Raw genomic sequence first — 11,905 nt, 5'->3', positions numbered from 1 at the left:
TAGAATATGAACTTTCTAGATGACAATGAAATCCTTGCTGTAGAAAAATAACATTGCTAGCTAATAGCAATGTGGCACTTAAATCCTCGCCACCGCCTGCCCTATCGCACTGCTGACCCACCTCATGCTGTGACGTAGCCGCTGTCGCTACCGTCGCCTCGCCTTCTCATTCGCGCGCTATCCGTGGTACCCTTACCCCGCCGCTAGCCTGGTTAGATGCCACACGCACGTGGTCGAGCTCCCGTCGCCTTGCCATTTATTGAGCTGCGCCGCGCGGGCCATGTCAGTCGTGGATGCGCGCGCTTGTCCATAGTGTTTGCACGCGTGCCTCCATGATCACGCCGACCGCATCTCGCCAAGGCGAGCCTGAGCTAAGCCCACCTGTCCTACCCCGTCTCTCTCTCTCTGCTGCCGTCGTCGAGCCGCGCCATCAAATTAAGCATCGAGCGATCACCACCAATCAATTCAGTGCATCCGTGGCTTCATCATCAAGTCCTCTCATGGCCTGACCCCACCCAGCCTTGAACCATGCACATCCAAGCTCCAATTTGGAACTTTCCCCATCGCCATGCCGATAAGGCCGTGCTTGGCCATGGCCGAGGGCAGCCCTCCATTATTTCACCCTGAGCCAATTCCTATGCACCACTAGATTTGCCTTCATCCCCTCTTCACCCTACGTGATAGCCAAACCTCTACCATCTTCGCGTCGTCGCTGACGCGACCGTACCACCATAGTGTGCCGTCGTACGGCTTGGCCGCATGTGGCCAGCCCTTCGCCATCATCCTCCACTCCAACCGTCACCTCAGCTCAGTTCACGGTAGTTTACTGATGCTCTCTCGCTGGCCAGTTAGGTTCTTAGGTGCTCTAGTTCACCGGGGAAGCCATGCCACCATCGTGGATGGCCGCGCACCACCGCAGCTGCCTCCAGCGAGTCTCGCCACGCCATGTTGCCGCTTAGCATAGCCGCTCGGGTTGGAGATCGTGACCGACCCGTTAGGAGGGTCGGCACAGGTCCTAGGTGGTCAGCACGGCCACGCTGTGTCAGCACCCGTTGTGCCGCCATGCGCTGAGTCACCGAGGGTGCGCGCAGGGGAATTCCTAGAAAGCCAGGGGGTTAAGTGAGAGGGTTGAGAGAGGGGGAAATAACATTTGGACTTAGTTGTAATTTGGAAGAAGTGCGATGTCTATTTTGCAAAAGCGCCAGCGCGCGCGGGATTCCCCCGCCATGGGCCGTCTCGTGTGCGGGCCGCTGTCGCATGGGCCGCTACGCACACGCTGCGTCGCGTGGGCCGCGCGTAGGTGGGTCGCGCAGTTGAATCCGCTTTTTCTTTTTCTTAGGAATTAGTAATAGTTTTTCCATTTCAATTTCTGAGCTAGATTTGTATAATTGATATAAATTCATGTAGGTGTCTAAAAATTGCGAAACAAATTTTGTTATGTTCCTAAAACTGTGATCTATTTGGTAGTATAGATAGATCATGCATAAATGTGTTGATACTAAGGGCTATTAAATCGTTTGAAAGTGCTTAATATTATTAGGGTAATTATTGTATGAATTTTTGTGGTAAATTGGTGATAGCTTAGATCCTAAATTTTTTACAGTAGCTTCATTGTATTATTATGTGCTTAGTGTAATTTTTGTAGCCCTAATATAGCTTGTTTATTAGGGTAGCTACATATCCATTAAACATTTAATATGAATAAGAGCATAACATTGATTTAGGAAATTAAGCACTTGTTACGGTGAGCTTGACACTTGATTCGATAGAGCTGATAGTTAGCTTAGTATCTTAGCCATTAGAGCTGGCTTAGTTGCTTAACATGTGTATTCTTATTTTAAGAGTTGCTATTGCCTAAATACTGAATTGTTGCATCATCATCATCGCATGCATATAGAGAACGAGATGGCGGAGATCATGACCACCGTCGATCATGAGTTCGAGGAGATCGTTGAGGAGTACGAGGAGGAGATTCTCATGTAGGAGATCCTAGAGCCACCACCGACTGACTCAGCTGACACCACACCTGCCCAAGGCAAGCCCCGGTGCATAAACCTTATTTTTGATAATCACTGAATATATATATATATATATGTGATGTGCATTTACGTTACAGGAATTTTATGGAAACCACATGCATAGATATATATGTCCTATGAGTCCTACTAGTACAGGTTCAAGTAGCTACTATGCTTAGGTTTTCGGTAGCGTGAGTAACCTATCGTTACTCACAATAGGTGATTATTATAATTACTCATGAAAAATGATGAAAGAAAAAATAGAGACCGAGAAGGGATATGGTATGGGTTATGGTGGGTGTGACAAGTTGTGCCCTGTGGCCAACGGGGCTTAACTTGGTTACACTATTTTCCCTGTTTGTGTCGATTGAGGACCGTCCGTTGCTGTGGATGGTAGTCAGGTCACAGACTTATTATCCTGAGCACATACTTGCTTATGGGAGCGGGAAGGCTCATTACGCTCTTGTCGTGGGTTCTGGCTCTTTCTGGACCAACTAATTGGAGGTGAGGAAAGGTGAAGGTCTAAGCACCATATTGAGACCGGGTCTCAAATGTGGGGGCTTGGAGTCCAAGTTTGGACGGAGACCTAGACCCCATGACAGGAGTGGAATGGGTTGGTCTTGTTTGTGCCTGGGGTACAAATGGGGCGTGTGTTTTGGGGACCCAGCTAGGATATATTGGTTCATGAATCATCATTTCTATGAGATGGTACAACTTTGCTATTGTCTAGCACCGCAGTAAAAACTGGAATATGAAAGATGGTAAATTGGTTCTGATTGCTCAACCCTTGCTTGAAAGTAGAACAAGTGCTTACCTTGAATGGTTAGCTAATGAAGTAATCATGACTGCTAATTAAACTTGATCTTAAGGATGTACATCTAGTAATGCTTTTCGCAAACAAAAAGAAAATTGCAAACCCATATTGCCTATCATACCCTTGGAGTCGGGAAACTATTCCCACTAATCGCGTAAGTCTTGCGAGTACATTGTGTCCTCAGGGTTTATTTTATCCTATTGCAGGTGTAGCTTAAGGAGTGGCTCTTGTGTGGAGGATTCTTCTGGTGGGCACAGACGAATCCTTGTATCGTTTTTGCTAGATGTTTATTTTCATTCTGTTGTTTAATTATCACACTCTGAACCCTGGTATTATAATAAATGATTTCCAAGAACTCTTATTGTATAAAATAGACTAAGTATTGTAAGCTTGTACTCATTATTGGATTCTGGAGGTAAAACGTGGATTGATTCGAGTTCTTCCGTGGGGTGTGCTCGATGGAACTGTCCGATGTAGCTAACTTTCAGGATGCTTAGTGTCTAGTGGAAGACGAGCGCCTCCGAAAGCGTGTTATTTTGGGTGGTTCTACCACAGATGGTATCAAAGCCAATAATGAGTCTATGAGTTTAAAAACTCTTCTTAAAACCTAAAATTTGACCAACAAAAGCTTTGCGAAAAAGTAGGATGCGATAAATTACATAAATAAGTATAAGCCCAAGTAATATGGTCTATCTAGGATAGTGGCACTGGTTTTATCTAATCAATCTTCTACAGGTGCACTACCTTACGTTGTGTAAGAATCGTTTAGCATACAGGAAGTGAGTGTGCGTTGTGCCAAAAATTATATGTGAATGCTGCTATATTCTGGCTTGAGCGAACGAATAGGTCGATCCATGCATCATGAAAAGAGAATCTTGTTTACGCTAAACTCCCCTTCACATATAATTTTTGGGTAGTTAATATGATAGGTGAATAAATAAGAGAAATGGTTTACCCTTTAAGGAAAAGTTCTCGCTTGTAACCATTTATTAGGCCTTGTCATCTCTCTAGCCGTTTATTTCTAAGTATGGAGGCCTGGTCCCCAACGGTGGGTTCCTATCTATTGACAGATGAACCTAAGGTCTGGTCATAGAAGCATGAGTGCTGGGATGGGCCATGGTCTTGTTGAAGACCAAGGCGAAAATGGTCATGGCAATACCAACGAGGAGAGCCACAAGGCCCCACTCCTTGGTCCTCCTCCTCCGCCACCACCACCGCCTTCGATGACCCATGCTGAGATGTTGGCTGCTCGCTATGAGTCAGCCCGTGCCCTAGAGATGCTGGCACAGGCTATTGGTGGCTTCGTCCGTGGAGGCCCCGGTGACAACGGCGAGAACCGAGGTCATGCCCATGGTCCTGAGAGGCCCTATTCCTATCAAGACTTCTTGGGGATGCACCCACCCACATTCACACCAACTTCTGAGCCTCTGGACGCGGAGCATTGGCTTCGTATTCTAGAGCAGAAGTTTCAGATACCCAATGTGACGGATGAGCAGAAGGTGTGCTTTGCCGCATAGTAGCTTCTAGGATCTGCTAGTGCTTGGTGGGACACTTTCAACACCATGCAACCTATGGACCACCATGTGACTTGGTGGGAGTTTACCACTGCTTTCTATCAGTACTATATTCCTACCGGTTTGCTAAACAGGAAGCTGTCCGAGTTTCTAGAGCTAAAGCAAGGAAACATGACTGTGATGGAGTATGTGAACAAGTTCAACCACCTTGCACAAAATGTTGGGACTCATGTGGATACTGATGAGAAGAAGATGGACCGTTTCAATCGTGGTCTCTCTTGTATATTGCAAGAGAAGTTGTATACATGGGGCTATCAGACTTTTGGTGCTTTGATGAATGCTGCCATTGCTATGGAGGGACTTCAGCGTGACTCTCAGGCTGAGTGGAAGCGCAAGAGGGTGATCACTGGGTCTTCTAGTCACCCACAGTCACAGAAGGTATATGTTATGAGGAGGGTGTTTATCACTCTCTGGGTGGATAGTTGTCTCGTTAGACTCAGCAGACTTACTAGGCATCTCCCACTCAGTATCGTGCACCTACTCAGCAGGTGCAGCAGCCTCAGGGCCAGCAGGTTCTGCCTCGTTAGGGATAGGAGAACAAGCCGGGTGCTTATTTCAAGTGTGGCAAGAAAGGCCACTATGCTCGTGAGTGCCCCCAGAACCAGCTTACTTAGTCTTCTCAGCCTTCAGCCAACTCTCATTTGGTCAAGAGGACTATCATCAGGAAGAAGGTGTTTGTGAGCCGCTCGAGATAGGTTAACTTCACTGAGGCTGAGGAGATATCATAGGGAGAGCCTGTGATGGCTGGTATGTTCACCATTGATTCACACCCAGCATATGTATTATTTGATTCTGGTGCATCACATTCATTCTTGAGTATGGGGTTTACACAAAGGCACAATATATCTACTATGGCTATTTCTATTGCCTATAGAATCAGAACCCAGGTGCACAGTTGTGTATTAAAACTCAAATGAACACAGTGAGACTAGTGCTCACCACTCACTCTTATCATCTCTAGTTCATAGTGTTGCCTAGGCAAGGCATAGATGTAATTCTGGGAATGAACTAGTTAAGAAACTATGGGGTAGTCTTGAACCGTAGGCAAAGAATTGTTGAGTTGAAGCTTCCTTCTTCTGATGATAGAATGTCTCTCCTTATGTCTTCAGTCCCTACCCTGCTAGTTGTTATTCATGCTGAAGCTTCTCCGGACCTTTCTTCTATTCCTGTGGTCTATGAGTTTCCGGATGTCTTCCCCGAGGACCTACCGGGGTTACCACTAGACCGGGATGTGGAGTTTGCCATTGAGTTAGAACCTGGTATTGCTCCTATTTCACGGTGTCCTTATCACATGGCTCCAAAGGAATTGGCTAAGATAAACAAATAGTTAGAGGAATTGTTAGAGAAGGGATTCATCTGTTCAAGTTCTTCACCATGGGGTTGTCTAGCTATTTTGTGAAGAAGAAGGATGACACTCTTTAGATGTGTGTGGATTATCGCCCTCTCAACACGGTAACCATTAAGAACAAGTATCCTTTACCTCGTATTAATACTTTGTTCGATCAGTTGGCTGATGCCAAGGTGTTTTTAAAGATTGATCTTCGTTCTGGGTATCACCAAATTAAGATCCGGACACAAGATATACCAAAGACGGCTTTCTCAACTAGGTATGGCCTCTATGAATACCTAGTCATGTCTTTTGGTCTCACCAATGTTCCTGCATTCCTCATGTATCTCATGAATTCAGTCTTCATGCCAGAGTTAGACAAGTTTGTGGTACTGTTCATTGATGACATATTGATATATTCTAAGAACAACGAAGAACATGCACAACATCTTTGTATAGTATTGACTCGACTGCGTGAACACAAATTGTATGCCAAATTCAGCAAGTGTGAGTTTTGGTTGGATCGAGTGCAGTTTTTGGGACATGTCCTGACACCTAGAGGCTTCTCTGTGGATCCTAGCAAGGTGCAGGATGTGTTAAATTGGAAATCTCCAAAGTCAGTGTATCAGATTCGTTAGTTCCTTGGTCTTGCTGGTTATTACCGATGCTTTATCCCTAAGTTCTCTAAAATAGCTCAACCGATGAGCAAGTTGCTGCAGAAGGATGTCAAGTTTGTATGGAGTTCGTCTTATGAAAAAGCTTTCCAAGCCCTAAAGAAGATTGTTACCTCTACTCCTGTTCTTGCCCAACCAGATATTGATAATCCATTTGATGTGTATTGTGATGCCTCTAGGACTAGATTGGGTTGCGTGCTTATGCAAGATGGACGTGTAATAGATTATGCTTCACAATAGCTAAAAAAGCAAGAGTTGAATTATCCCACCCATGATTTAGAGCTGGCTGCGGTTGTGAACGCTCTAAAAATTTGGAGGCATTACCTGTTGGGAAATAAAGTGCATATCTACATGGATCACAAGAGTCTCAAATATATTTTCACTCAATCCGAGCTAAACATGAGACAACGGAGGTGGCTTGAGTTAATCAAAGATTATAACTTAGAAGTTCATTATCACCCTGGAAAAGCTAATGTGGTAGCTGATGCCTTAAGTCGGAAGTCATATCAAGTTGAAGAAGAATCTTTGTCTCACAACCATTTTGAGGTGTTAGCCCATATTGCTCTAGTCTCGGATCTACTTGAGCAAATTAGTATAGAGCAAAGGCAAGATGCTTCGGAATTCCGCATATCAAGAAGCGAATCGCCGAAGGGCATGGTCCTCATTTCAGTATTGATGATCGAGGTGTGGTGAAGTTCAAGAACCGATTGGTGGTTCCCACAAGTGATGAGCTTAGGAGAAAAATTATGGATGAAGCTCACAACTCCAAATTGTCCATTCATCTGGGAAGTAACAAGATGTATCATGATTTGTGTCACTTGTATTGGTGGCCAAATATGAAACAGGACATTGCTAAATAATCTCAGAATGTGACATTTGTGGAAGTGGGTGACCATGGTTACATTGGACATGATTTTATCAAAGAAGCAAGAGAACAGGTCAATGTTATTCAAAATCATTTGAAAGCGGCTCAGAACCATCATAAAGCTTATGCAGACAAGAGGAGAAGACATTTGTAGTTTGAAGTTGGTGACCATGTGTACCTAAAGGTATCCCCGATGAGAGGTGTGCATCGGTTTGGAGTTTGTGGAAAGTTATCTCCTCGTTATGTTGGACCTTATAAGATTTTGGAGCGGTGTGGTTCCGTTGCTTATTGTCTTCAACTTTTGGATATTTTGTCAGTACTACATAATGTCTTCCATGTTTCTCAGTTAAAGAAGTGTCTACGGGTTCCCGATGAAGTGGTGGAAATTGAAGGACTCCCTCTCCAGCCTGATCTTTCTTATATTGAGCATCCTGTCAAAATCTTGGATGAAAAAGTGAGTCACTAGGAACAAAGTGGTAAAATTCTATAAAGTCCAGTGGCAAAATCATTCGGAGGATGAAGCCACTTGGGAACAGGAGAGTTGTATTCTGGAGCATTATCCCCATCTTCTCCCTGAAGTATCAAGGTAATGGTTTAAGATAAAAGTATACTTCTCATCCCTTTTCCTACACTAGGCACTCACACGAAATCTCGGGACGAGATTATGTTTAAGGGGGGAGAGCTGTAACACCCTCGGTGTTACGCCCTAAACAAATTACTAAATCATGTCATGAGCATCATGTTTATGTGATAATGCATGTGATGGAATGTGTAGATAAAATTTTTGCAATCTAAAATGACCACTAAAAATGTTAAACGAGAAATCATTCAATAACTCATGTATATCAAGTAGGGTTAAAAACTAATTTTTATTGAACAAAAATACTATAGAACACATATGTGGCACTTAAATAGAGTTTCGAATATGAACTATGTAGATGACAATGAAATCCTTGCTGTAGAAAAATAACATTGCTAGCTAATATTTCAGCTAGCCTAGAAATGGAACTTGGAATCAAAATTCAAGACAGCAAGACAATGCCATGTTTGGGAATTTATTTTGTGAAATTGAGTTAAGGAGTGGTGTCGTGCTTTAGCTCGGGTTGGTAGCCCTATATGCTCTCTTGAGCATGGTGAAGATGGTTTAGGCTCAAGAGCAACCGTTTAGTTGTTATAGGCGCTTTAAATTTCGTGCACGACACATTCTTGCGTTGGTTGGCCGAGTGGGTGCGGTCACCACGTCCTGGGAGCGCGACATCGCCTCACTGGCTCACCCCATGTGTGCACGCACGCTGTCGCATGAGGTTGTTGTCACCGTGGCACCGTGCTGCGCTGCTGCTGCTCGCACGGCTGAGCGGTGCTGTCGCCTGCCCTACCGCACTGCCGACCCACCTTGTGCCGCAACGCAGCCGCTGCCACTGCTATCGCATCGCCGTCTTGTCTACACCTATCCATTGTACCCTTACCCCACTGCTAGCCCAGTTAGATGCCACGCACATGTGGTCAAGCTCACCGTCGCCCTACCATTTATGGCGTTGCGCCGCGCCGGCCATGCCGGTCATGCACGTGCACGCTTATTCGTAGTGTCTACATGCGTGCCTCCACGATCACGCCGACCGTGTCCCGCCAAGGCGAGCCTGAGCTAAGCCCACCTGTCACGCCCCATCTCTCTCAATCTGTCTGCTGCCGCCATCGAGTCGCGCCATCAAATTAAGCACTGAGCGATCACCTCCATTCAATTCAGCGCATCCGCGGCTTCATCATCAAGTCCTCTAGCTGCCTAACCCCACCTAGCCTTGAACCATGTACGGCCAAGATCCAAATTGGAACTTTCCCCACCGCCGTGCCAATAAGGCCATGCTCGGCCATGGCCGAGGACAACCCTCCATCACTTCACCCTGAGCCAATTCCTTTGCACCACTAGATTCGTCTTCATCCCCTCTTTGCCCTATGCGCCATAGCCAAACCTCTACCACATCCCCATCATCGCTGACACGACCGTGCCACCGTAGTGCTCTGCTGCACGGCTCGGCCGCACGTGGCCAGCCCTTCTCTGTCATCCTCCGCTCCAACCGTCACCTCGGCTAGGTCCACGGTAGTCTACTAATGCTCTATCGCTGGCCAGTTAGGTTCTTACATTCTCTGGTTCACCGGGCCAGCCGTGCCACCATTGCAGATGGCCGCACGTCGCCGCAGGTAGCTCCAACGTGTCTCGCCGCCCTATGTTGCCGCTTAGCGTAGCCACTCGGGTCAGAGATGGTGACCGACCCGTTAGGAGGTGCGCGCAGGGGAATTCCAGGAAAGCCAGGGGGTTAAGTGAGAAGGTTTGAGATAGGGGGAAATAGCATTAGGACTTAGTTGTAATGTGGGAGAAGTGCGAGGTCTATTTTGCAAAAGCGCTAGCGCGCGAGGGATTCAGCGCTTGTTAATAAGAGCATGATATTGACTTAGGAAATTAAGCACTTGTTAGGGTGAGCTTGACACTTGATTTGATAGAGGTGATAGTTAGCTTAGTATCTTAGCCATTAGAGCTAGCTTAGTAGCTTAACATGTGTATTCTTATTTTAAGAGTTGTTGTTGCCTAAATACTGAATTGTTGCATCATCATCATCGCATGCATATAGAGAATGAGTCGGCAGAGATCATGACCACCAGTGATCACGAGTTCAAGGAGATCACCGAGGAGTATGAGGAGGAGATTCTCGTGCAGGAGGAGGTCCCGGAGCCACCACCGACTAACTCGGCTGACACCGCGCCTACCCAAGGCAAGCCCCGATGCATAACCCTTACTTTTGATAATCACTGAATATATATGTGATGTGCATTTACGTTACAGGAATTTTATGGAAACCACATGCATAGATATATTTGTCCTATGAGTCCTACTATAGGTTGGAGTAGCTGCTATGCTTAGGTTTTCAGTCACATGAGTAACCTACCGTTACTCACAATAGGTGATTATTATAATTACTCTCATGATAAAATGATGAAAGGAAAAATGGAGACCGAGTAGGGATATGGTATGAGTCATGGTGGGTGTGACGAGTTGTGTCCCACGGCCAACGGGGCTTAACTTGGTTACACTGTTTTTCCAGTCTATGTCGATTGAGGACCGTCCATTGTTGTGGATGATAGTCTAGTCACAGACTTATTATCCTAAGCACATACTTACTTATGGGAGCGGGAAGGCTCATTACGCTCTTGTCGTGGGTTCCAGCTCTTTTCGGACCGACTGATTGGAGACGGGGAAAGGTGGAGGTCTAAGCACCATATTGAGACTGGGTCTCAAGTGTGGGGGCTTGGAGTCCAAGTTTGGACGGGGACCTGGACCCCGTGACAAGAGTGGAATGGGTTGGTATTGTTTGTGCCTGGGGTACAAACGGGGCATGTGTTTCGGGGTACCCAGCTGGGATACATTGTTTCATGAATCACCATTTTCATGAGACTGTATGACTTGGCTATGGTCTAGCACCGTAGTAAGAACTAGAATATGAAAGATGGTAAATTGGTTCTGATTGCTCAACCCTTGCTTGAAAGTAGAACAGGTGCTTACCTAGAATGGTTAGCTAATGAAGTAATCATGACTGCTAATTAAACTTGATCTTAAGGACGTACATCTAGTAATGCTTTTTGCAAACAAAAAAAACAACAAACCCATATTGCCTATCATACCCCTTGGAGTCGGGAAACTATTCCCACTAGTCGGGTAAGTCTTGCGAGTACATTCTATACTCAGGGTTTATTTTACCCTGTTGTAGGTGCAGCTTGAGGAGTAGCTCTTGTGTGGGGGATTCTTTTGGTGGGCACAGACAGATCCTTGTATCATTTATGCTAGATGTTTATTTTTATTCCGTTGTTTAATTATCGCACTCTAAACTCTGGTATTATAATAAATAATTTCTAAGAATTCTTGTTGTATGAAATGGACTAAGTATTGTAAGCTCATATTCATTATTGGATTCTAGAGGTAAAACATGGATTGATTCGAGTTCTCCCGTGGGGTGTGCTCGACGGAACTGTCCGATGTAGCTAACTTTCGGTGTGCTTAATGTCTAGTGGAAGACGAGCGCCTCTGCAAGCGTGTTATTTCGGGCGGTTCTGCCACAACTGCCCCACTGTTCTCTGACCTCAGGATTGGTTTGGTTGTGATTCCTAGGAAGAAACCTTCGATTTTATAGACTATGTGTAGGTACTTCTGTAGCTCTGGTTCCCTGGCATTGAAGCTTTTTTCGATATGGCCGGAGATGACCTAGGAGTCTGTTTTGATGACAGCCCTCCTTGCTGAGAGGGCGCAAAGCTTTGATAGGGCCAGTATGATTGCTTCATATTCTGCGCAGTTGTTTGTACATTGGAATTCGAGCCTCGCTGCATATCTGAGCTTGATGTTGGACAGCGAGGTTAAGATTGCCGCTATTCCGGCTCGTACTAATCCCCATGCTTCGTCTGTGTGCACAGTCTAGTCTGGGGTCCAATCGGCCACAAAATCTGCAAGGGCTTGTGATTTGATTGTGTTTCTCCCGACAAACTCTATTGTGAAGTCGTTGATTTCGGTCGCCCATTTTTCAATTTGTCCTATGGCTTCTGGATTTTTGAGGATGTTGTCGAGCAGGAAGTTTGAGGGTACGATTATCTT

At 45.6% G+C, this 11,905-nt stretch overlaps 1 protein-coding gene across 1 annotated transcript; it reads left to right on the top strand.

The window, feature by feature from the left end:
• Window positions 1-3,941: 3,941 nt before the first annotated feature.
• On the top strand, window positions 3,942-6,244 carry LOC136524704 (uncharacterized). The gene is made up of 4 exons (XM_066517968.1): window positions 3,942-4,331; window positions 4,452-4,784; window positions 5,913-6,122; window positions 6,236-6,244. Exons 1-4 carry the CDS (start codon window positions 3,942-3,944, stop codon window positions 6,242-6,244), a joined length of 942 nt encoding a protein of 313 aa, XP_066374065.1.
• The last annotated feature ends 5,661 nt before the right edge of the window (window positions 6,245-11,905 follow it).

Source organism: Miscanthus floridulus, chromosome 18, assembly GCF_019320115.1.
Source record: "Miscanthus floridulus cultivar M001 chromosome 18, ASM1932011v1, whole genome shotgun sequence".
In the NCBI taxonomy this organism is placed as follows: Eukaryota; Viridiplantae; Streptophyta; class Magnoliopsida; order Poales; family Poaceae; genus Miscanthus; species Miscanthus floridulus.
The sequence above is the reverse complement of the archived record's forward strand: the minus strand, read 5'-3'. Positions and strand labels throughout refer to the sequence as shown.